General features: G+C 38.9%; 1 protein-coding gene across 1 annotated transcript in view; it reads left to right on the top strand.

Moving 5' to 3' along the window:
- cacna1ba (calcium channel, voltage-dependent, N type, alpha 1B subunit, a) overlaps positions 1 to 27,758 on the top strand; it is a 315,954-nt gene that overhangs the window by 195,823 nt on the left and 92,373 nt on the right. The window contains exons 27-31 of the mRNA XM_076890695.1: positions 2,415 to 2,511; positions 6,428 to 6,588; positions 6,701 to 6,838; positions 19,748 to 19,949; positions 25,445 to 25,609. Coding sequence (XP_076746810.1) covers positions 2,415 to 2,511; positions 6,428 to 6,588; positions 6,701 to 6,838; positions 19,748 to 19,949; positions 25,445 to 25,609 — 763 coding nt within the window. The remainder of the gene's footprint in view (positions 1 to 2,414; positions 2,512 to 6,427; positions 6,589 to 6,700; positions 6,839 to 19,747; positions 19,950 to 25,444; positions 25,610 to 27,758) is intronic.

Raw genomic sequence — 27,758 nt, 5'->3', positions numbered from 1 at the left:
ATGTATATATATATGTATGTATATGTATATGTGTATATATGTATGTGTATATGTATGTATGTGTATATGTGTATATGTGTATATATATATATATATATATATGTATATATATATGTATATATATATATATATAAATATGTATATATACATATTTGACATACTTATTCAGTAATGCGCATACATTCTTATATTTGTACATATATTTATTCTTATAATTCTCAGATTCCTATTCTTATATTTTGCTTTGTTCTTATGCTATTGTGTTTTGCACACCTCTGTTGCTTGTGAAGCTTGCACACAAGAATTATACTCGCATGTGCTGTACCAGTGTACGAGCACATGTGATGTGACAATAAAAGTGATTTGAATAAATTTAAAATTCTTCTTGTCATATGCAACGTCTTGAAAAATTCAATTCAATTTCATATCAGTTTTATTTATATAGTTCTAAATCACATCAACATTTGCCTCAAGGCCCCATCTCATCTTTAAGACGTCATAGTACCATATCATGAAATTTTGATTTTAATTGTGGTTTCTAAGGTGTTTAAAAATAGAATAGTAGGCAGTCTTCAGCTTTCAGGCCCCTCTTCTGTAGAGTAAATGGTAAATGGTCTGTATTTGTATAGCGCTTTACTTGGTCCTAAGGACCCCAAAGCGCTTTACACTATACACAATCATCCACCCTTTCATACACTGGTGATGGCAAGTTACAGTGTAGCCACAGCCGCCCTGGGGCGCTCTGGACACTGGCGCCACCCTCTGGTAAATGGACTGGTTCTTATATAACGCTTTTCTACTCATCTGAGCACTCAAAGCGCTTTACACAACGTGTGCATTCACCCATTCACAAGCACATTTTTCTAATAGCTAACATTCACACACATTCATACTCCGATGGATGCATCGGAGAGCAATTTGGGGTTAGTATCTTGCCCAAGGATATTTGGCATGCAGACTAATCGAACCACCAACCTTCCGATCAGTAGATGACCTGCTCTACCACCTGAGCTACAGCCACCCCACCACCAGTAGGCAACGGGTGAAGTGTCTTGCCCAAGGACACAACAACCGAGACTGCCGGAGCCGGGCTCGAACCGACAACCTTCCGATTTCAAGACGAACACCTAACTCTTGAGCCACGATCGCCCCACTAGAGCTAGTCCCCAGTTTTGATTTGGGAGACAGACGATCTCTCTATCTTTAAGATTAAGCTTATGATGATGATGTACTGGCTGCATCTTTTTCACCTGTTTTTACTCTGTGTGTTTTCACACTTTGCATCAAATTTTGCATACACTTTTTGTCCTGTCTCTCTTGGCTGACCTTCCCTGAGCCTAGTTCTGCTGGAGGTTTCTTCCAGTTAATAGGGAGATTTTGCTTTCCAAGTGCTTGGTCATAGTGGGTTGTCTGATTGTTTGAGTATTCTCTCTATTTTTGTAGGGGTCTTTACCTTAAAATATAAAGAGCTGTTATGATTTAGTGCTATATAAATGACATTGAAGTAGCTAGTATTCAGCAGTCATTTTGCCTGTAGTCACTTAAAGTTGTCAAATGGCATTCACTTTTTATGGTCTCTGGTGACCACGTGACTTCCAGTGTGGTTGAAGCTTTTAAGATATGTCATGTTACTTTGCCAGGACAGTGGCTCTTTGTTTCTTCGATTAGACGCTCACCAACTTTCTTGGAATGTGTCCTGACTGCAGCACTGCATTTACAAGCATGGCACTGATATTCATCTTGTCATCAAGCACTGAATGTTCTCTGACTCTTGCAGTGAAAAAAAAATTATCCAGTGGTCTGTTAGAAGTCATACCTTCATGTATAAGCCCATGTCTCAGTATATAAGAATCAAAACTGTTCAGTTTCTTTTTTTATATATTAAAGGGTTAATATTGATTATTAAATTATGGAGTTTAAAGTTTTTTAAAAACTGTATAATCATAATAAGTTTGAGGGTAATATGCAGGGGGCTAGTTGCCAGATTTCCCTGGTTGTTAAGTTTCATCTCCTCCTGCTCCACAATCCCCTTCAGGCACTCTGATTTGCAGACAACTCTGAGTCTAATGTATGAGCATTCACCCTGTTATCACAGATGCCCACCCAGTACAACACCACATAGTTTATGGTCTACGCTGATCTGTACTTCTTGACCATCATGCATCGAGCTTAATAAACTTTCATAAAAATATTTCAATGTTTTCTTCATATCCAGAAAGGCTATTGTTGCATCTCTCTGTCACCCAGCTGATCTAAACACACCTCATTCACATCCTACCACAATCAAACCCTGTTACAACATACGGTCTAATTTCAGATATGGCTTTTGTTAGTAATATTGACAAAGATTACATTAACTGCATATTGTTTGTGGATACATTTTTGTGTGGTCTAAACATATTTGCTGTTCATAGGGGAACCAAAGGCAAGGACATCAGCACTATCAAGTCATTGAGGGTTCTTCGAGTTCTCAGGCCTCTGAAGACCATCAAGCGCCTGCCAAAACTCAAGGTTTCACTTCATCACTTAAATCACTTTAAGCATATTTGCACTGCACAAGACACTAAATAATGTGGATTGCACAACACTGGTCACTATATTCTTCATTTCCAGTTAATACTTGTACAGCTGCTGTTATTGTATATATATATTTATATTTCTTCATACATTCTTATATAGTTCTATACTGTGTATTGTGTATTTTGTTGTACAGTTATTTTATTTTCAACTTTAATTTATATATTTTATCTTATTTTTTCCCAGTTAAATTTACCCTTCATTCTAATTTGTGTTGTACCGTTATTTCATTTTTAACCTTAATTTTTTATATTTTATTTTATTCCTTCCTAGTTAAATTTACCCTTTTTAATTTTTCATATTTATTTCCTATCTTATTCATAGCCTTTTCTTTTTTTTTTCTTTAGGTCACGAGCAGTTGTCTAAGCATTTCACTGCATATCGTACTGTGTATGACTGTGTACGTGACAAATAAAATTTGAATTTGAGGTTCAATTCTAGGACTTGAGTACACCCCCTTTAAAAAGTACAAATTTAATCAGTAGCTCAATGAACAAAAAAACACTTTCCCAAATTTTCACAAAGCTGAGTTTTAGTCAACACTCCATAACATGAAAATAAGGTTAATAATATAACTTAGATCACAAAATCTTCAGTTTTACTCAAATTGGTTGAAGCAAAAATGAATACACCCTGCAACAAAAACTACTACATCTGGTATTTTGTATTGCCACTGTGATTTTCAGGGACAGCACAAGTCTTCTAGGCATGGTATGAACAAGTTGGCAACATATTGCAACATCTATCTTTTTCCATTCTTCGAGAATAACCTCTTTTAGAGCCTGGATGCTGCACGGAGAGTGATGCTCAACTTGTTGCTTCAGAATACCCCACAGGTGTTCGATTGGGTTCAGATTAGGAGACATACTTGACCAGTCTATCACCTTCACCCTGTTCTTCTTCAGAAATGCAACAGTAGCTTTAGATGTGTGTTTTGGATCATTGTCGTGTTGGAAAAGTGCACAACAACCAAGTGCACGCAGTGATGGCAGCATCTTCTCCTTCATTATAAAGCAGTACACAACATTAAGTTCATGATACCATCAATGAAATGCAGCTCCCCAACACCAGTAGCACTCATGCAGCCCCACATAAGGACACTGCCACCTGTCGGTCACGAACGAAATGGCTCTTAGAGCCGGATCTTTGATGTGAACGAGCCGGATCTTTGATGTGAACAACGCGAGCCGGCTCCTTATCGTGAACTGTGGGGGTTTTTTTCTTTCTCTTTTTTCCGCTTCACTCCGCATGCGAGCCTTGTGCTTTACGCTGGGATGAGGGGGGAGGGGCGGTAGTTACACTCAGTAGCACAGGAACAGACCGGGAGGGAGAGAAAGAGAAAGAGCCAGGGACAACAACGTCACATTAGAAAGGTATAGTAATCATCCACAACTATTTTCAGTTGCAGATGATAAAGGATTCAGAAAGTTTATTCATGCAGGTCCATATGACAGAGAATATGCATGTTCTTTTTGTTTTCATATTTTAATTTATATTTAATTGTGTTGTGGTTTGCAGTGTTTTGTGTTGTTTCACTTTAAATTTGTAAAAGGAAAAAGCTGAAAATTTAAATTGTTAAAAGTTGAAATGTGAATAGTTGATTTTTGTATTATATGATTTATTTATTACATTTTCTGTGGAGTGAATAAATAAAAGTATATTTACGGTGGCCCCTACAGGCAAAGCATGTACAAACTTCAAAACAGGTATGAACTCTAAAGCACATACAAAAGACAACAGAAGTGCTCCAGGATGCTAGGTGCAATGTTGAGCTTTTGTTACCTAGTGGCTACACAAGCCAGGAAGTACCAACGACCGGATTTGGTGTGTGGTAATAACAGGTAAATGAACATTTTTTTAAATTATTTGAATATATATGAGTGCTTGTGTATAAATACACAAACAATACACACATGCTTTCAATTGTGTAATTTAAGTGATCTAGGTAGCTCTGTTTTGGAAGTTCAGTTCATGCTAGAAATGTGTTTTGGAGTTTGTACATGTTTCATCTCTAGGGGCCACCGCATATATTTATATATAAAAATATATAAATAAAACCACTTTTTTATTTTACATTAGTAATTCCTTTTGTGCATAATTTTATATTATTGTTAATAATTAATTAATTAAAGCAACAAAACAACCTGAAGAGCCGGTTCGGAGCCGAAAGAGCCAGCTCTTTTTAGTGAGCCGAACCGAAAGAGCCGGTTCTCTAAAAAGAGCCGGAAATCCCATCACTACTGCCACCACCATGTTTCACTATAGGCACCATGCATTTCTTTTTGAAATCCTCACCTTTACCACGCCATACAGTTTTGAAACCATTAGTTCCAAAAACAGTGATCTTTGTCTCATCACTCCAGATTATAGAGTCCTAGTAGTCTTCATCTTTTTCAGCATGGGCCATAGCAAATTCTAGGCGTGCTTTTTTGTGCATGGACTTTAGGAGAGGCTTTCTTCATGGACGATACCCATGCATGCCATTCCTCTAAAGTGTGCGCATCAGAAGACGCTCCTGTCAAGATGTTAACTTACGTGGAGAGCCTGGACGTCTCTGTACAATGGTTGCAATTCCATCTTTTTTAAATTTTTGGATCACTTTTGCTACAGTGCTTTGACTGATATGTAAAGCTTTTCTGATCTTATTGTAGCCCTCACCTTTTTTGTGTAAAGAAATTATTTCCTTTCTCAGATTTTGTGACATTTCTCTTCCATGTGGAGCCATTGCTGACAGCATGAAATGGGAAGTGTCACGGTCCTGGGTCTCCTGACCCAGCGTTTTTAGTTCTTTGTGATTTTTGTATTATTGTACTTGTGTGTGATTTATTCTATGGCTTCTAGTTTTGATCCCTTGCCCTTCATGTCTCTCTGTGTCCCCTCTGTTCTGTGTAATTGTGTGTCTTTGCATGTTTGAGTTTTCTTGTTTTCTGTCACTCTGCATTATGTTCTCATGGTTGGTCTTCTTAGACCTCTGCCTTATGGTTTATGTCTCTGTGTTTCTTAGTTGCTGTCTCCACTGTGTCAAGTTCGCGTCTCTGTGTGATACTTCCTGTTTTACTTTGATGGTCCGTGTCTTATGTGAATGCATCCTGCTTTGCTTGTCTCGTCAGTCCTGATTTCTCCCAACTGTGCCCTCCTTCTGTGTCTCATTCCCCTCGTTACTTCCCAGTGTATTTAAACCCTGTGTTTCTCTGAGTCAGTGTCGAGTTGTCCCTCATGACTGTGTGTTTCTACTTGTAGCTCCCTGTGTGTTTTGATAGAGTCTTCTCAGTTTAGATTTTGTAGAGTTTTTGTGTTCAGCAATACAAGCTGCCATTTTGAGTTCAGTCCTGTCTCCAGTGAGTTTGCGTTTGGGTCCAATTCCTGCCAGGAAGGGCTTTTCTTTGTTAATTAATGTCCTTTTATAGTCACCTGTCTGCTGGACATCTCTTAAATGAATCATTAGACTCACCTGTGCTTGAATGCCTGTTAATTCGAATTTTGAAGTCTTAAGCGTGGCTTTTCTCCTAATTGGGGTGTACTCATTTTTGCGACATGGGCTTGAATGAATTTGTTAGGAAAATCACTTTTTTGTGTGCACAAATAAACAAATCTTGTTTGCAATCAATGGCCCACATTTGTGGGAATATTTTGTAGTAGTATCTCATAGAAAGGAAACTAAAGGTTTTCTGACAAACGTAGTGGGGTGTACTCATTTATGCTGAGCACTGTAGCAGTTAATTAGTAGTCATTTTGTAGATAGCTCTAGTTAAGAAAGCAGCATAGTAACAAAACGACCAGCATTAAATCATATTTACAAATTTTGTGTAATCTTCTTCATTTAAAATTTAAAATCTGTTTGTGTCCTCAGGCGGTGTTTGACTGTGTGGTTAACTCTCTGAAGAATGTGCTGAACATCCTCATTGTTTACATCCTCTTCATGTTTATCTTTGCCGTCATCGCAGTTCAGCTCTTCAAGGGGAAATTCTTTTATTGCACTGATGAGTCCAAAGGCCTGGAGAAAGACTGCAAGTTGGTCTAAAAAAAATCCCCACAGCCTCACTTCATATTTCAGAGCTTAAGTAACTAAACTTTCAAATGCTACTTATTGTGTGCCTGTCTCCACTTGCTTTATTTCTTACAGAGGACAATTCCTAGATTATGACAAAGACGAGGTGGCCGCCATGCCCAGAGAGTGGAAAAAGTATGAGTTCCATTATGACAATGTGCTGTGGGCTTTTTTGACCCTCTTCACTGTCTCGACCGGGGAGGGCTGGCCAACGTAAGTACAGCTAGTCTGATTATTAAAATGTATTCAATGAAAAACAGGGCTTGTCCAGGAATGTAGTTCCTTGTTCATAAATGTAGCCTTACATGATTCCAATGAGAAAACTAACTATTTAAAAATGCAAATAAAACTGAAAATAAAAACTTACCAAGACAGAAGTTCATCCAAATATTCAGAAGGCTCTGGTATGATGTTCAAGCCAACAAGCAGAAAACCCAATACATTAATCAGAAAAGATCACAGCATCATAAAGTTCAATTTTATTTATACAGGACCAAATGACACTAACAAACCCTTCAAGGTTTATATTGTAAGGTAAAGATTATGGAAGCTCTTTTCCACCACACAAAAAAAGTATCCATAACTTGAAATTTTGAGTTATTTACTCGAAATTTCGACTTATTAACTCAAAATTTTGAGAAAAGTAATTAAAAAATTTGAGTTGGCTCTGCCAATTAGCAATCTACATGAACGACATTTTGTTGTTACCTGGAAGGATATGGCACAGAGGAATGCCTACTCAAAACCGGATTGCAACAAATTGGCACTTTCTAGAGTATGTTTGCCGATAGTAATGCCATGGGATTCGGCTAATAACACAAGGATTTCATTGTTACGTCCCAGGGGGTCCTTTTGTCCCTCTGTGGGGGGGATACTCCCACTAGGTTTATATCTGGGACTCTTCACCATTTGACCTTAGAACTGAAGAAGCTTCTCGGATGAGAGGTGAAACGTCTTCAAGCAACTTAAAGAAGTCCAGACGCTTTTCTTTGCAAGCTCCTTTGACTACGATGACCTGGATGACTGAGAACCTTCACAGACACATTGTTACGTCCCAGTCTAGGGGTACAGGAACGTAACATAAGAGTTAAAAAAGGAAGTGAACCCGCCCTGGGCCCCAAAACCATACACAGAAAACACAATTTCTTAGTGAACGGTGCTTTATTTTTCTACACTGAAAATGAAGCTCCGGGGTGAACAAAGGCCAAAATAACAAACAAAACAAGCTAAGTCAGGTGAGGAGGTGCTATCTAAAACCCTATGTGAAACAAAAACCAAACAAAAGACAAACGCTACACCTAACTCCCTAACTGAAATAAACAGGAGAAAATAGTACAAGGAAAATAATAAGGCAGCTCACCCCTTCTGTTTCAGTGCTATTTACAATGTGCTATTTACAAGTGAAAACTATTGTACATACTATGTACAAAGCTCAGTAAGTCACGAGAGTCACAAATATCACAAAGTTTGGAGGCCAGGGTCAGGTCTATGCTGCTGTCAGTTGCTGCCCCGAACAACTGCTGGTGAGGGATTTTTAAAGCAACCATGATCAGGGGACCAATCAGCAGCCGTCAGCTTATCCAATCAGGGACCTGCAGGGACTTAAAGACACAGACAGAACAAGAAACAGCCACCAAGAGACATTATGACCAGGGCCGTAATTCAAATTTTTGAGAAAAGTAGTTAAAAAATTCGAGTTAGCTCTGCCAATTAGCAATCTACATGAACGATGTCATTTTGTTGTTACCTGGAAGGATATGGCACAGAGGAATGCCCACTCAAAACCGGATCGCAACAAATTGGTGCTTTCGAGAGTATGTTTGCCGATAGTAATGCCATGTGATTCGGCTAATAACACAAGGATTTCAGCATTTCTGAAGCCACACTGAAAATACTCAGCAATTTGTGCATTAGTATTACAGTACTAAGCTACTGTAATACTAATACAGTAGCTTAGTATTACAGTAGCTAAGCTACTGTAATACTGGTAGCTTAGCCATGTCATTTGTAGCTGAGGGCTTCAGCTTCCGGGTAACAAGGAAATGACATCATTCACGTAGATTACCACGTAGATTACCGATTGGCAGCACTAACTCAAAATTCCGTGTTACTTATCTCAAAATTTCGAGAAAATAACTTGAAATTTCAGAACTAACTGGCACTAAATGGAAGGAGCATATAACCCCAGCCTCTTTACACTGGGTCACTGTTCCTTACAGGATCCAATTTAAACTCTTACTTTTTTGTTTTTAAGGCACTTACCAGCCAAGCCCCTTCTTACCTGTCTGAGCTCCTAATTATTTTTGCTCTAGAGAAAACCATGAGGTCCAGTTCAAAACTCATGTTGTCAATTCCACGGACTACTTCATTCTTGTGGCGACAGAGCCTTCTCTGTGGCAGGTCACAGACTTGTGTTGTGCATGGTGAACCAATACAGGAATTGAGCCATATATTCGGTGTGGGGGAGATTACCCTCTTTATGACCAAGGATGTTGTTAAAAACAGTTGTGAGCAGGAGGTCACACAAACGCACCCCCATGACACACACACACACGTGCACACACACACACACACACATAGTGCCTTGTCTTTTGTAACCAAGGGGGGTAACCAATGCAACACAAGCACCTCGCACCTTTACGGTGGGAGGTGGTTATTTGTTTTTGTTTTTTTGTTTTTTGCCTGTCCCATTTGGTTCTTTAGCCGTCAGAATTGTTGTCTGAAGACCAACAAGGATACCCAATGGATTTATTTTGCCAAATGGATGATCAGGGCATTGCCGTATTGGTCCATTTGATCGACCTTTGTTTTTATTATTTATTTTATTTTATTTTCAATTGTTACAGACGGGACAGACATGAGTGAGGGATAGGAAAGGGAGAAAGAAAGAGGAAGGAAAAGAAAAACAGAAGGGGAGAGGGACAGTGAGAAAGGGGAAAAAAATAAAAATAAAAATCTCCTGGATCACCTGTTGAGAGAAAAAGAATAGAAAACAAGCAAAAAAAAACAAAACAAAGCAACATACTAAACACAACACCATTGCATTAATCTAGCTAAGTGTAAACAGCAGTAAATACTAAATATTGAATATTGTTGTGCAGTACGCAGGACAGACAGCGCACAATGTGCTTTGAAGTAGCAGCCAAGAAAGGTGTGATTTAAGTCTACGAACAGTGAGCATCCATGTGCACACCAGTGTGGATCAGCGCGCTTGTATTCAAATGGTTTCCCCATGTAATGGTCCACAAGAGGGTGTAGGGAGCCATAGCCCCATCCCCCAGGGCATGAAGCAGGCACGGAGGAGATCCAGGCCCCAGACATCCAGAGGCCCCAGAGTGCGAGAGCTCAAGGAGGACCACTGGAGGGGCATCCGTGCCACCCTCATGGGAAGGGCTGAGGATCCCCAGACGAGGGGTCACCCAGTAGCCACCGAGCAGAAGCTAGAGGGGCCTGCACCGGCCTGCCAGAGTGGACCGAGCCGCAGGCCCAGAGGCCGGAGGCCCGAGGGCCCCCCGCGCCACGGAAGAGGCCTGACCGAGCAACAGGCGCCAGGCCCCGCCAAGTAGCCACCGGGAGTGAGCTGGTACATACCTGAGCGCCCAGCCCCGGACACCAAGAACCACCAATGCACCGACCCCTGTGTTGTGTATTGTAAGAGGACCATCCTGTCCTGTAAAAAAAACTGTGGTGTAGAAGTGAACTTATAGTGAACCTTGCCAAAATGTGAGTGTGCTTAGGCCACAGTGACTTGAGTGAGATGGTTGGACAGGGGCAGATACGACTGGTAAAAGCCAGAGTAGAAATTATTGATCAGTTCCCTCCTCCTACTCCTGCTACTCATCAAATTATATGTCACCACTGATATACTGACCTGTTTTCACCTCTTGTAAATAAAATAGTTTATGCATACCATGAATGGGCTTCCTCTTTTGTTTCAAGCTACTTGTAAAATAATATAGAGAATATAAGAAGCTGCAAAATGGTGCCTAACTCAAAATGAGATGAACCAAACAAAAAACAGCTAAATTTAAAATATCTGACGTTTAAATAATAAATAAATAAAAAATATATCTTATTTGTATAGCACCTTTCTAGACAGAATCACAAAGTGCTGCACTTAAGATAACAAATAATCAAAGGGTAAACCAGACAATATAAAACAGGCAGAAATTTAACCAAAAACAGTTTTAAAAAGGTGAGTTTTGAGTTGTTTTTTAAAAACAACTACCGAGTCCATGGTTCTTAATGTATGAAGGAGAGTTCCACAGTCTCGGGGCCACAGTGGCAAAAGCTCTGTCACCCTTTGTTCTCATCTTAGTCTGTTTTATAGCAAGTAAGCCCTGATCAGATGACCTCAGGGACCTGCTAGGGACATAGGGCTGTAGCAGATCGGCGATGTAGGGTGGTGCCAGTCTAAGGCTCTAAATGTCAAGACTAGGATCTTAAAATGTACTCTAAAGTCAACAGGAAGCCAGTGTAGCTGAAATAGCAATGGTGTCACATGTGAATACTTGGAGGTTTTGTCAACAGCCTAGCTGCAGTGTTTTGCACAACCTGCAGACGATCCAGAAAACCTTTGCTTAGACACATAAACAAAGAGTTACAATAGAGATTGACAGACCACGTGACTTTCGCGCATTGCATTGTGAGTACGAGTGGCAGCAAAATCAAAACACTGCATCAAGCGCTAGCATTTCCAGCACCAGTAATCATTAATTCTGCGGTTTTAATCCCTACTTGCATTTTATTTGCCCCAAAAACAGTTATGTACAAAATGACGGAGAACACGGCAGGTCCGTACAAAGACAGACTTGACGAAAATGCAAAAAAAAAAAGTACGAGGAAAAATCAAAGGAGTGAAAGGGTTAAACCCATACGTGCATACAGAGTGGAGTAAGGACGTTAGCGTGCTGCCCAACTTTTATCACGCACATATTCATTATTAGATGGTCCTAAGTGTGAATGCATACACTCACAAAATGTTTAGCAACTTCAGATCCCTGCAACAAGCCCAGGTCCAGTTTACTTTGGTGATTTGGACTATTCCATTTCACAGCTGTTGTTAATTTTCTTTCCTTTATCTCATGTACAGGCCAACGCAATCTATTTGTCTTTTTAGGTTGTAGTATTACACAACATTTTCAGATCTAATAGAAATAAAATAAGTGCTTCGTAATTCATTCAATTTATTGTCTTTATTTATAACTGGCGATATTGTTTCATTCTATTATAGAATCTTACAAGAAAGAGGCAAAATTGTATTCCATTATGCTTTATTAGCAAATCAATAATGCAAAAAACACCAAAAAACATTGCAAAATAACATACTGGAAAACAGTTATTCATCACTTGATTGCTTCAATACAACCCTTGGACACATACTGTATATACGGGACTTTTTGTGGCTGTTTTGATATCGCTCTCTCTCTCTTAACCAATCAAATCTCGCTGTGGTAGCAGCTTTAAACTTAGTATGACCCAGGTTGATAGAGGGTTCCCAGTCTGGATCGCATTCCAGCATTTAGGCTGGTTTTCCTACAAAACACTACAAATATTAGCACGCAAAGCCACAGTGAACAAAGCAGCATAGCGAAACCAATTCAATTCAAATCAATATAAGGCTTAATTGTAACCTACATCAACAATTATGTTATGATAAATTACGTAATAACTACAACAGAAGACTCTGTGGAAATGCTTGGAGCAGACTTAAATGTGAGCTGGAGTGTTCTGGAATGTTATATTTGGTCTTCGAATAGCTGCAATCCAGGCCATCTGTCTGCTCTTTGTTACATTGGAAACATGGCTTGAACAGTTTCTCTTTCATGACGTAATCTGATAAAAAATCTCTTTACCCGTCAGCTTCCCGTGGCTGTCTTGCGACTGGCTATTGCAGTTAATAATACAACAGCTTCTTGCCATTCTTTGTGTTTCTTTTTATTGCTGTGTGACTGTTTTCATGTGAAAGCCTGCATGCGCTAGTACCGCTTGCCACTCGTACCTACAATCCTTTGCGGTTTTACCCCGGAAATGACGTCACATTTTCAATCTCTATAGTGAGGAAATAAATGCATGTATAGCTATCTCCAGTTTCGAGTGAGATAAAATAGGGCTTAACACATTTCTTAAATGATAAAAACAAGACCAAACCAGAGATTTCACATGCCCATCCAATGTGAGAGTCGAGTCAAAAGTGACACCTAAATTCCTGATAGAGGATTTAACATACCGTATTTTCACGACCATAAGGCGCACTGTGCTAAAAGGCGCAGTCTCAGTTATGTGTGCCCTTACTGTATTTAACACACACATAAGGCGCACTGGACCATAGGGCGCATACAAGTACCGTATGCGTATTTAAAAATAAAGCGGGAGCAAACCTGAATTCGGTACCTTACTCACATTTCTATTGCCGGTAATCGTCATCATCAACAACACACAAGCATACAAGTGTGCATATTTAAAAATAAAGCAGGAGCAAAACTGAGTTTGGTACTCACATTTTTATTACCAATAATCGTCATCATCAACAACACACAAGCATACAAGTGTGCGTATTTAAAAATAAAGCAGGAGCAAAACAAAGTTTGGTACTCACATTTTTATCATCAATCAAACCCATCGAAGTCCTCATCCTCTGTGTCTGAATTGAACAGCTGCGCTAAATCTCCATCAAACATGCCAGGTTCACTGTCTTCACTGTCAGAGTCACTTTCTGTGCCGTGCGGCTCCTCGGAAACGATGCCGGCTTTTGCGAAAGCTTGAACAACAGTGCCAGCAGACATGTTAGCCCAAGCATCTACAATCCATTGGCAAATTGTGGCGTAACTCGCCCGGCGCTGCCTTCCACTCTTAGTGAAACTGCGTGGAAAAAACCACCTGGTCTCCTTTCATACACCTCCCTCAGCCAGTCTTTCATCATTTCCTCATCCATCCACCCCTTTTCATTTGCCTTAATGATGATTTCTGCTGGAAACTTCTCTTTAGGCAAAGTCTTTCGCTTAAAAATCACCATAGGCGGCAGTTTCTGTCCATTAGCATGGCAGCCAAGCACAACAGTAAAAGAAGACTTTTCATACCCCGTTGTGCATATCGCTACCGTGCTGGTCCCCTTCTTCTCCACAGTGTGACTCACCGGGATGTCAAAAGTGAGCGGGACCTCGTCCATGTTTGTGATGTGGCTGGGCTGGATGTTTTTGTCGCCGATGTGTTTGCTGCAGTAGGAGCGGAAGATGGCCAGCTTTTCCTTATAATCCGCTGGAAGTTGCTGCGCTACCGTAGTCCTGGTCCGGATGGAAAAATGGCACCGTTTCATAAAACGAAAGCACCAAGACGGACCTCCTTGGAAATGTTCAATGTTCATCTCTTCAGCTAGTGAAACTGCTTTTAGCCGAATGGTGACCGTCGAAACGCTTCTCCCGCTCGCTCTTTGCTCGATGATCCACCGCTCGAGTCTTTCCTCCAACTCGGGCCACCTCGCCTTATGTCCGCGGAAACTCAGCTGCATTTTCTTGACCTGCCGGAGCTTGTTTTCCAGCTTCCTCCATTTGCGAACCATCAATTCGTTAATCTTAAATTCTCTCGCCGCTGCTCGATTTCCATGTTCCTCCGCGTAGCTGATGGCCTTCAGTTTAAACTGTGCTTCGTAAGCGTGTCTCTTTGCCATTTTCAGGGTTGTTAAAACAACGATGTCCTGCATAATGCACATACCTGTTCTTTTATACAGGTATGTGCGATTGTCCCGGTATATACGATCAACGCCCACACTTCACCCTTTAACGTTCTCATGGTGTTCTCTACTACGTCCTCCTTACAACACATAGGGCGCACCGCGCTATAGGGCGCGCCGCACTTTTTGAAGAAAATCTAAGACTTTTAAGTGCGCCTTATGGTCGTGAAAATACGGTACACAGAAAGAGGACCAAGGGCTTTCATTATCTGGGATACAAATCTGTCCAGAGCACATATTAGTTTTCCCCTCGTTGAGTTGGAGGAAATTTACAGCCATCCAACGTTTGATGGAATCTAAGCAGTGATTTAAAAGCTGAAGGTTAGATAAATCCTGGGGCTTAAAAGAGATGTACAACTGAATATCATCAGCATAACAGTGATAAGAAATGTCCTCAAAAGAGCCCATTATATGCTGGAGCGGGAGAAGATATATTAAGAACAATAAAGGCCCCAAAACCGAACCCTGAGGGACACCATAAGTAAGGGAGGCAGAGGATAACCTAAAATCAGAGACCACCACAGAAAAAGATCGGTTATGTAGATATGAGGAGAACCACTCCAAGGCAGTATCCGATACACCAACCCAATATTTAAGCCTTTCGAGGAGGATGTGGTGGTCAACAGTGTCAAAAGCCGATGTGAGGTCCAACATAAGTGGGACCGAGCATTTTCCTGCATCATTATTCATCAAAATGTCACTTGAGACCCTAAGAAGGGCTGTTTCTGTGGAGTGAGCTCTGCGAAAGCCGGATTGAAACTTATCGCAAATGCTATGTTTGTCCAGAGTTGGTATAAGTTGCTTAGCCACAACCTTTTCTAGAAGCTTAGTAATTAAGGGTAATTTAGAGATAGGTCTGTAGCTGCTCCAAAGAGATGGGTCTAGCTGAGGTTTTGTTTTTTTTAAGTGGGAGAATAGCAGCACTTTTAAAATAAACCGGAACTATACCAGACGCCAGTGAAGAGTTGATTAGTGTGAGCACAGATGGACCAATAATTAGTGACCTGACACTTAAGGGGAATGCTTACATAAGTAATATGCTAAAATAATATAGCAAGTCAATAAGACTTTACAAACCAGGATTAACTTTTGTAAATATTTTCCTAGAAATAATTTTTTTATACATTTCCCAGTGTTATAACACTGTTACATCACAGTCTTTCAACACCAACTGTCTGCCAGTTTTGAGAACCCTTCCCAGGTGCCTTAATGCCCACTCACATCTTCTATCAGGTGATCTCAATAGGTCACATGATAGGGTGAGGCAACGTCTCACAATGGTTTACCTGAAATCTCTGCTAATAATGACCCACACCCTTTTTCACACCTTGGCTCATGTGATGAGCCGTCTGATCAATAGTGGGTCAACAACCCTCTTTAAGGGATAACTCTCACTAGTGTTTAAATACCTGGAACTCTCTACCCTTTTTTAATGAATGGTGGAAATGAAAGTTTCAGAAGTTTCACAGATGAGAGATGAAATGTCTTCAACAAATTTAAAGAACTCCAGTGCTTTTTATTTCATAGATAGTTCTGTGAGTAATTTTCTGTAAAACGATATATAACACTTGGCCAGGACTTCTTCTCAAAGTCCATTACAGTGGGTAAAATAAGTATTGAACATGCCACTAATTTTATATTATATATATTTCGAAATGTGCTATTGACATGAAATTCTCAAAAGATGTCAGTAACAATCAGAGGTGGAAAGTAGCGAATTACATTTACTTGCGTTACTGTAATTGAGTAGTTTTTTTGTGTATTTGTACTTTTTAAAGTCATTTTTCAAGGCTGTAATTTTACTTTTACTTAAGCGTATTTTTTTTAAAGTATTGTAGTTCGCTACGTTTTCAATCACACCCGTTACTGAGTAAATTAAAAAAACAAAGCAAAAAAACATTGCGCTTCGGAAATACTGCAGGGAATGATGGGTAGTAGAACAACTTGGCACTAAGGTCACATTAAAGATGGAGTCTGACGTCGGTGTCACGGATCTAGTGAAAAAAGAAGCCCCGTCGAATTCTGCTGACCCTGAACTCGAAGAAACGGATGTGAACCCCTGGCCGTATTTAAGGGACCATTTCGGCTTCAAGTGCAAGAAAGGCAACAGCTTTATTATGCAGTGTAAGCTGTGTTTGCCCAGAGAGACCGAGTTAGCAGCTTTTAAAAATTCCACATCAAACCTGCGCAAGCATGTAGAGGTAAGTTAAATACAACTCGTACCATTATGGTAGCAAAAAGGCTGTGTTCAAATTAATCACATTAAGTTAAGACATCTGTGAAGAACACAGATAACGTTGGTTGGTACAGCAACTTGCTGTAATCGGGCACGTTGTTGTCCACGCAACTTACATTTTTTTTACTGGGTTGGTAAATTGCCAAAAGAAAATGTGTTTACCTACGTTTTTCCTGTTTGTTAATAATAATTATTTATTTTAAAAAATAGTTAAATTAAAGACAGAAGCGGCTACTTTCTTACTTAACCCACATATGTTCACACTGCAGGCAAAAGAATAACAGAGTGCTCACTTACCTTAGATTAGTCAAAGACAGCTGACTTCTGTTACTTGTAAATTAGCACTTGCAACCTCCCGTTAACTAGCCTGTTACTGTCCAATAAAAAAAAACACGAGGTATATTGGTATATTTTACCAGCGGTAGCTATGTAATGCATTGATGTCTTATTAGGGACGTCAAAAAACTTTCTCTCAAACTTAACACTGGCCTGCCTGCCTCAGCTGCCTTCGAGCATCTCTTTAGCTGTGCTGGACTACTGTTCACTGCAAAGTGAGCAAGGATGAACTCTACTAACTTTGAAAATCAACTGCTCCTCAAAATTAACAGGAAGTTCAGAGAGTAACACTCTAGGATGGATACAAAGGAACTTTAATCTAGAGGTACAGTAGGGCAGGTGCCAAGTTTAAAAAATTAAAAAAACATTTTTAAAGCAGCTGCCGTTCAGTTCAGTACTTGTTCTCTTATTTGACAGTTTAGAACACATTCTCATGTGAAAGAATGATATGGGTTTTGTATTGAAAACACTGTGATACCTGACAGTTTGGTTGATTGGTTTGGTGACCATTATCCATTTTCATGTATAGACTTGCAGTTTAACTGCCACGGCACTTTAATTTGTAAAGTTTTTCTTTTCACTAAAAAAAGAACTACTTTGAGATTTATATCCCACTGTCTTTTTTTGCACTACTCAGAAGCGGCTGTCCTCCTGCTGACAGAAAAGTAACTATGTAACTTTTACTCTGAGTACATTTTAAATGAGCTACTTTTTACTTTTACTTGAGTACATTTTTAGACAGGTAATTTTACTTGTACTTGAGTAAAATTTCAGCAAAGTAATGGTACTTTTACTTGAGTAAAATATTTTAGTACTCTTTCTACCTCTGCACGCGTATATAAAACAGGTCCGCGGCTCCGAACCGTAGTAAAGGGACCTCTGGCTAATATGTCGGGTTCCGCGTCGGTCTCATAGCCGAAAACTAGCTTTACTTTATGTCTCGGTCAACTTTGCTAGCGAGAGACAGAGAGAGGCGTTGAAAGGCTGCTCCAATGGAACTTATTTTTTTCGGAGGAAAACACGAAAAAAGTGTACAGCCGAGTCTTAATAGCTTACTTATAACTGGGCTCGTCAGGCACTCTTTTTGGCTGCAGTGGTTATTATTATATTTGCATGCTTCCAGCTCCCGTTTCTGCTCGGTGACAGCTCCCTCCCTCGCTCACAGACACATAACGGGTACGGCAGTCCATTCTCCCTGCAGAAGGGACTACACTGTCCATGAAGCTACATTCTTTATGGCTGTGCCTGTAACACTCTGCCTATTGCCTTCATATTAAATCATTTTTGTGAATAATTTTTAAAAATATTTCTTCACGTCATTATGTGGGCCGCAAGTAGAGGTGACATGGGCTGCGAGATTGAGACACAGGCCTCTTAATGCGTGTTTTGTTTGGGGTGTGGAAACCAAAAATAGAGAGGGCATAGCCGAACATATGAAACAGAAAAATACCGCCGTGTAATCACTTTATTTCAGTAACTGTATTCTAAGTACCACCTTTTTAAACGGTAACTAACGGAATACAGTTACTCATATTTTGTATTTTAAATACGTAACGGCAGTACATTAATTCCGTTACTCCCCAACACTGGCCACAACCAGGTGTTCCCTGCAAGATTTCAAAAAGAGGAGTGAAAAAAAAAATCAGAAAAGTTGTCCAAGAACCATGGACCACTAGTGGAGAGCTAAAGAATGACCTGAAATCAGCAAGTATAATTGTTTTAAAAGAAAAAAAATGCCCTCAACTGCCAAGGCCTGTATGCATGCTCACCAAGCATCACTACATTGCTAAAGAAAACGCATGTTGAAACACAATTAAACTTAGTTGAGCAACATTTAGAAAAGCCTGTGAAAAACTGGGAGCATATATTCTGGTCAGATAAGAACAAAATTGAACTCTTTTGATGCCATAATACACACCATATTTTGAGGTTAAAAGGGAAAGCTTATCACCTCAAACATACAACCCCAAGAGTGAAGTTTAGAAGAAGGAACATCATGGTGTGAGGCCTGTTTTTCATCATAATGCACTGGCACCACTTATTTTAATTGAAGGAAGGATCAATGGAAAAATGTATCAGTGTATCAAGACATTGTTAATAAAAAATCTGCTGCCATCTAACAGGATGACGGGGATGAAATGAGGGTGGATGTTTCAGGAAGGCAATGATCCCAAACACACACTCAAAGAAACTCTCAACTGGTTTCAGAGAAAGAAAATAAAACTGATAGAATCCTGCAGTCAATTACCTAACCTGAATCCAATCTCATCTATGGAAAAGAAAAAGAACCTTAAGGATTTGAAGCCAATGCGTACAACTTGTGCAAAAAGTAGCGGCTTATAGCCCGACAATTACGGTAACTTAATTTAGGGATATCAGTGCCTGATTTCTTTGCATGTGTGAACTGGATGGGTTGTTACCAACTTCTGGTAGTAATTCATGTCAACATCTCATGTCAACAGCAACTTTAGAAATATATATACAGAAGACTGGTGACGTGTTCAGTATTTGTTTTACCCACTGTATATACAGCTTATTTCTCGTAACCTTTTGTTTTCTTTTTGTTTGTTTTTTAGTTTTTTGCAATTTGCCTTTATTGGATAGTGAAAGTGAGGAGAGGGGGAAGACACACAACAATCCCCACTATCCTGCAGTCTGCTCTAGCTAATAGCTAATTTTACTTTGCTTTAACTAAAGAATTGTTTCACTTTGTTCTCTTGGGAAACACACACAGCAACGTTTCCTAGCCTGAGTTATATAGTTTATAATGCTTAGCTTAAAGTGATTGCATGGATATGTTCCTGTACCTTCCTTGCTGCAGTGTTCTGAAGCACTCCGTGGATGCCACCTTTGAAGACCAGGGTCCCAGTCCAGGCTATCGGATAGAAATGTCAATCTTCTACGTGGTCTACTTTGTCGTTTTCCCCTTCTTCTTTGTCAACATCTTTGTTGCTCTAATCATCATCACCTTCCAGGAACAAGGAGACAAGGCCTTGTCTGAGTGCAGCCTAGAAAAAAATGAGGTAAAGAGCTCAGAAGTATTTAGTATTACAATATGTTCATTCATTCATTTATTTGTTCATTTCAGGCACAACAAAATACATATATTGAACATAAAGTGCACAAAACAAAAAACAAAAATTACCTGAAAAGGAGTGGGACGAAGAAAACTTATTAAATCCCACCCCTATACTCACTCATCAACAAAAAACAATAAGCTTCCCACAGCTACGCCCATCGTTACAACCAAACAAACCATCAACAGCCCCGGGCACATGCAAGCATCTCAACGGCAGCTCGCAAACAACAATCAGAACCATCATAACTAAATACAGAATATATAATAATTATAAATTGCGTTACCACAGGTAACAGGCAATAATAATTACATAGTGACAAATATACATACATACATTTATTAAATCTACACACACATGTACATATATGTACATACATACACACACTTTTTTTTTTTTTTGGAATCATACCAGCAATGGTAAGAGAACAGACATTACAGAGCACACTAAAACCATCATTGAGTATACTGTGACCAGACCAACTGTTTGTAGAGGAATTTAAATCTATGAATATTTTTGCATTGTTTCAGTAGTAAACTCAGACTGTTCCAGATATTCACACCACATAGAGACACACAAAAACCTTTACGGGTTGTTCAATTTCTGGGTAGTTTGAATTCCCTGAAGCCTCTCACATTATAAACCCTTTCTCGAATTTCAAATATAATTTGTAAATTTGTAGGTAGAAGTTTATTAAAGGCTTTGTATAAGATTATAGATGTATTGTAATTAACCAGATCCTGGAATTTAAGTAACTTTGCCTGAAGAAAGAGTTTGTGAGTATGATCTAGATAACCAGCCTTGTGAATAATACGCAGTGCTCGTTTCTGTACTGTGACTAATGGATTAGTTGTATTTTTATATGTGTTTCCCCACACTTCCACACAATATGTAAGATATGGAAGAACCAGGGTACAGTACAGAGTACGAAGTGCATCTTTATCAAGGTATGGTTTCACTTTGTTCAAAACTGCGAGGCTTCTGGAAATTTTGGGTTTTATGTCTCTGACGTGTGGTTTCCATGAAATTTTGTTATCAATTATGACTCCCATAAATTTGTTTTCACTCACATTATCAATGGGTACACCTTCAATGATAATTGGTAATTCAATATTATATTTTAAATTACCGAAATTATTGCTTTAGCTTTATTTATATTTAATGATAATTTATTTATATCCATCCATTTTTTAAATTAATTTTAGCTCCCTGTTTACGGTCATTACAAGATCAGTGTAATCATCGCTACTGAAAAATATGTTGGTGTCATCTGCGAACAGTATGAGTTTAAGTACTTGAGAAACATCAAAAATATCATTTATGTATACATTGAAAAGTTTTGGTCCCAACACTGACCCTTGGGGAACACCGCATGTAATACCAAGTTTCTCTGAGTGGTAATGCTATAATTCAGAAGATATTTTTGTTATTTAAGTGATTTTTTTTGTTTTGAAGACTTGGGTCTTGCCATCTGAAATCAGCACAAAAACCAAACTAACCAAAGTTTGGGTATGTATTGATCATTTTAGCCTCAATTTTTTATGCATTTTTTTTAAAAAAAAAAAAAGGCTTCCACCCACTTTCATGCTTTTTTTGTTGTTGTTGCTGTTTTTTAAACAAAAGACAATGTTAGAACATGATCATCTCAAAAACTATTAAAAAGGTTGAAATTTTCACTGATCTTTATTTCCATCAAAATGAATCAGTATTTGTGATAGAGGCATCAAAAACTGTCTGAACATTTAAAATATAAAAAAAAAATCAAGCAATCCCGTAAAATCCCCATGTGTGATAACACATAAATAATAAAACTATACGTTGTGAAGGAGAACTAATGATAACTTCTGGATGTTATCTAATATCATTTAAAAATAAATTTAAAAAATGTGTCAAGTTTATTTCTATAACATATTTAAAAACAACAGCTGGTGACCAAAGTGCTGTGTGTCAAACATAATCAAATAACAAGGCATAGGACAGAGTGCCCAATGTGACAGATAGTTAGGGATGGGAATATGGGGGTTATACGGTCTTGCTCGTGTGTACCAGTCAATAAGCAGTGGAGCATATAAATTTAAAAAAAAAGACTGGGGGACCCCCATGCGTGGTTTTTTTGTATTGTTTTTGTTTTGTTTTTTTCAGGAAAATGTATCCCCAGCCTAACCGGAAAACAAATCTCACTACTATACTAAAAAAGTAAAAAATATCAGTAGATAGTCTAACCCGCAGAGAACAACATTTTGGAGTTTACAGATGGTACATCTGTTATAAGTGAGAAAACAATGTTCTTAAATATATGCATATTTTTCATTTTTAAAACCTACTCTATCCACCTACCATTTTCACACCTACTGCCACGGAGGAGTCTGATAATTCAGATTAAGGTTAAAATATACAAAGATGTATTACAAATACAATCAGCATACTGATCCCCTCTTGCCAGTTGTGGAATTAGGGTTAAAGTTGGGTCACGAGATCAGGGCGTTAGGGATTCTGTTTAGGAGTTAGGGACAGCATCTTATCTCACTCCTGATCATGCCATTGTCATGCATTGTGCTGTGGCAGGCAGAATGTGGACCCAAATGCAGGTTTCAACACACACAGGGATAACTCAAAGAGGCAGCTTTATTTGCTGTGAACATCCATGCAAAGAAAACACAAAACATAACCTAAACAGGAAACTAAAACTAGGGAGCTAGAAAAACAAGAAACTGGGGCGGGGAGTTACCTAGGACCACTCAGGAAAGACCACAGGAGAGACACACAGTTAAATGACGATACCAACGCGACAACGGACAGAGAAAAACACAGGCAGAGAAAAACACAGGGCTAAATACACAAGGGAGTAACGAGAAAAGTAGAAACACAGGAGGAATACAGCTGGGAAAGATCCAATGTAACAAGATGGGGAGGAAGCAAAACTTAATACACTAACATAGGACATAAGACTATCAAAGTAAAACAGGAAACAGGAGACAGGCACAGAAGGATGGACTTGTAAATGAACAACATAGCTATATTGAAAAAATAACTTTCTGTGTTATATCTAGAATGATTAATATATGTATAAATTTGGCTTGTGTTGGTTGACTGACCTAAATAATAAACTTCTGGCTACTAACCTTATTTAAATATGAAATATTTTTAAAAATATTTCATATTTAAATAAGGTGCCGGTGCTTAAACAGTGCTCGAACCGGTGCTTAAAGAATGGAGAACACAACATTGGTCCAAAAACCTCTCATGTTCAGCTGTTTTTTTGTAAAAATATAACAATGTTAGCCTTTTCTGCAGCTATGGGGCATATATGGCATCACTCTTGACTGGAAGCAGCGCTTAAACAATGGAAAAAACACAAACTTTGTCCAAAAACCTCTCATGTTTAGCTGTTTTTCTCTTATTCTTTGGTCATTTTAGCCTTTTTGTCCAGGGTGAAGGGAGTATCGTTTGCTAGCTCACCTTACATGCATTAATTTAATAACGTGGTTAGCCTACTCAACGTAAATTACACACGAACAACATTAAGCTACTCACACAGAGAAGAACGGCTGCTGCTGCCATCATCATCCGTCATCATTTCTGCTACACTGGCAGGGCTAGGGGCCAGGACTCTCCTCTTCGGGTTTTTGGGGGATGTTGCTAACTTCGGCTCCGATAACAGGCAACCCACCCGCAGTAGATGTGCACGGTGTGAGGTCTCGCAGAAAGCTATCAAATACGGCGCATTTCTCGGCTTTTAAAAAAAACGCTATGCATTGCCAGGTGTTTCATCAGATTTGAGGTGTTACCTCCTTTGACAGTATCACAGTATCAGCTTAAAGCACTTATTGCAGGCTGCTGAGTTTGCATATTTTGCTGTGAAGTACAGCCAGACTTTTGACAGCTTCGCCTTGGGCATTTTTAATCTGTAGCTCTGCTCTAAAAGAACGTACCTGGGCCCGCCTACTATCCTCGGAAACGTAAAATGATTGGCTAGAAGTGTATCACAGCTCAAGAAAAAAAAGCACCAAAATGTGCGCTGCTTTTCGGTCTGGTTGCTACCGTTTATGTCAGAACCGGTGACACCGGTACCCATCCCTAGTGGGAACATGTCTTTAAGTGGTGAAGACAGCCGCACAAAAGTTAGGATTTTCGTTTGAAAACGCATGGTTTTCTCTCTGTTTTGACCTTCCATCCACACTTAGACAGTGTTTTCGCTCATGGAAAACACAGCATTTTCAAAACGCTCTCGAAAACGCATACATTTGAAAACGGTGCTTTCGCGTCACAGTGTGGACAGCGAAAATGGAGACTTTCTAAACAGTGTCAGTCATATGATGCAGCTATGTGACCAATTAAACAAAGACAACTGAGGGCATTATACAGCAGTTGTTTTGTTTGCTCTCAATTTTGACAGCCCTCTTAAAGATTAATATCAGTCTGTACATGCTCCAGATAGCTTTTCTTCAAATTCTTTAATTTTCACTTGCTTTTGCAACTTTGTACTTTTGTGTTACTCGCAGCAACAACTTCACCTCATTGTTAATCCATTTTAAAAACACTGTGGTTTTCCTCAACATTTTGCCGGGACGTTTCAAAGAGCCAGAAAGTAAATAAACGGCAGACAGAAATGAGGCAGGTCGCATGCGCAGTACTGGAACGTAAGCATTTTCAATGTGGAAGCGCAACTCTGTGAAAACAACTGACAACGCTAGTGTGGGTGCGGAGCGTTTTCAGACAAAAACGCTGTTTTCAAATCTATATGGGCTAGTGTGGACGTAGATAGAGAAACAGTCAACCATTTTCACTCACATGGGCAATTTATCCCCAGTTAACCTAACTCCACTAACTGCCTGTCTTTGGACTGTAAGAGGAAAATGGAGCCCATGAAGACCACTGTGCTATCCTATATTTGATTTTGTAAAGCTAATAACTAAGCTGAGACATTTTTAAGGCAAATTGGAAATGGTTTAACAGAAATGTTCTAAAATTTTGATGATTTCAGATGGAATGACCAAGGTCTTAAATATAATCTGCTGCTAAGAGCCATAAGACACTTTCAAAATCTTAAGAGGTCCATGCGTTGATTGGTCAAATTGTCTTGGTAACATTTGGTAAACATTATTAAGGGTATGGCCACTGACCACTATGTATTTGTTGGTTCAGTATTTTCTCCTTATCTGGCTTCTGTGACTAAATATGCATATTTTTGTAATACATTATTTGTAATATATACCTGTTCTTGGTTAATTTTACTTAACAATGATCCAGTTTTAGCATCTGGGACCTAAATAAACTGTTACCCAAAGTTACAAAATGAAAAAAATGTGGTGTTTGTGCCTAAATAAAATATTTAATTATTTCTAGCAAAGTCAGGCTTTTATCCATACAAAACAGAGTACTGAAGTTCCATTCAAATGATAAAAACAGTAAAGCAGATATGTATTTTTATTTTGTTGCAGAGGGCATGTATTGACTTTGCCATAAACGCCAAACCACTAACACGTTACATGCCTGAGAACACACAGTCCTTCCAGTACAGGATGTGGAAGTTTGTGGTATCAGCTCCGTTTGAGTACTCCATCATGATCATGATTGCTCTCAACACCGTGGTACTCATGATGAAGGTAAGAAAGCATATGAATAATAAAATACACATACAGGTGGTTTAGCTTTAGGTCACGTGTTCATGAATCATGAATTCATGAACATGTGTTTATAGACTTTTATGTCTTTAGTGTTATATATGAAGTTACTGGTAGCAATCATTAGCAGGGACAGTTGGATGCTCTGGCCAAAAGTAATAAAATCCTCCAGCTGCTAACTTTAATCTCGCTGATTCACTTAGGTCATGTCTTTTATAAAATTCTTCTCTTTTTACTAAATAAACAAAAATAACAAACAACAAATAAAAAAGCGTAGGCAATTGTTAGTCAAAAAGTAAATTAAGTTAGCCAACTAGTTGCTGCACCTTCTTAGATGACCCTCTTAAGTTGTCACTGGTGGAAAGCTAATTTTGACTCTAGGCAATCACAATTAATTTTTTAAAATTGAATTATTCTCCCATGTCTTGTAAATCGCAGAACAAAGGAAATAATTAGTCTTACCACAACACTGATCACGAGTTGGTCAGACTGGTGAAACTCCCATTTCTGTTAGTGTAAAGCTGTTTATCTACATTTAATCCCAGTTAATAGAAAAATGAGTGTGGTTCCAACAGTACATCACAGTCTGCCCACATGATATAAAAATGCTGATGTAGTGAATGAAAGAAATGTCAGCACAACTGTTTGAACTTGAATTGTAATGAATAAATGTGTAAAATTACAGGCGGAAGTTGTATTTAACAAAGTTCTATGAAATCACAGAAGATGGCCCTTTTCTGTGGACCCATTGTATTAAAAAAACAAACAACCAAAACAAATTTATATAGCCAATAGTAATACAATTGTTTTTAAAAAAAAAAAACAGGAAACTTTTTGTTATTTGGTTACTTTCCTGCAGTAGTGAACAAGTCTTTATCAGCAGAAAAAGGTGTAAAACGTACATGCATGGTACCTGCACAAGCGTATTGTGTTGTATATATTTACTCATTATTGACCATAGGCTCCAGAAGCCGTTCCTAAGGCTTCTGATCAAGTTAATTAATAATAGCCCAATATTGAGCCTAATACCTTGTGTGTATTAACTCATTGGTGCTTCATCAGTGTTACAATTGCACAAATTGCTGTAGTTGAACTAATTAGTGTGTGTAATCTGACTTCATTGATAGATAAAGTTGAGTATCATCTGCATAGCAGTGAAAATGTATGCTATGCCTTCTAATGATACTGCATAAAGGAAGTGTGTATAATGCTGGGCATACACTGTGCGATTTTTGGCCAATTTTGAGCCGATTTTTCAGTTGTGGTGATCAGTGGCGGAGCGGGGGGGGGGGGGGGTGGCTTACTGGGCTTAAGCCCGGGTTGTTTTTTCAAAAGTCCGGGGTCTTTTGGAGTGTAATTTTTTCATAGTTAGATGCCTGGCTGACAACTGTATAAAACAAAAAACTACACACAATATTCGAAGCACATAGTGCACCCTGTGGGAATTTACAACTGTGCGTAAATCCCCCCTAATATTGGTATGATCAGAGCTCAGGCACTAAGCGGGGCGGGGCAGCTGCTGCCTGCCAGTGAGCTGTTGGAGAAACGGAGCCAGGCAGACAGAGAGGAGAACTGAAGTTTGACCAGGTACCAAAGCAAATCATTTGTACTGTACAAATAATGTAAATATGACGGTGTATCACAAAAGATTGATATCAAACTGATCACTGACCCATATTACATTACTCGCTCTTCAAGTGAATCAACAAATGGCGAAATGAAAAGCCGAACAACAACAATGCTGTTTCTTTAGAGAGTCTTAGCTTACATGTGTGTTTATTTCATATTTTCAGTTGTTACAGTCCACGGCTAAATAAATCGATTTCAGTAATGTACTGATATACAAGAATGGACATAAGGGGCTTCTTTCAAAGAAAAAACTCTGGTAGTATTTTATATATTATGCTTTGTATGTTATTCAGTATATTTCTATGCAAAACAAGAGGTATTTCAATACACAGCAGTATATTCACAGTTTAAACCAGATATTTACATACACTTTATGGTTTCAACTGTATATTTGATGATTGTCAGCACAAAGAGGGAGAGAGAGGAACAGAGAGGGATAGAGAGGAGAATGAGGACAGAACAGAGATGGAACAAGAGCAGGTGAGACACACGTTAGTCAAAT

The sequence above is a fragment of the Maylandia zebra genome, linkage group LG12, assembly GCF_041146795.1.
Source record: "Maylandia zebra isolate NMK-2024a linkage group LG12, Mzebra_GT3a, whole genome shotgun sequence".
In the NCBI taxonomy this organism is placed as follows: domain Eukaryota; kingdom Metazoa; phylum Chordata; class Actinopteri; order Cichliformes; family Cichlidae; genus Maylandia; species Maylandia zebra.
This window is presented reverse-complemented; position numbering and strand designations above follow the sequence as displayed.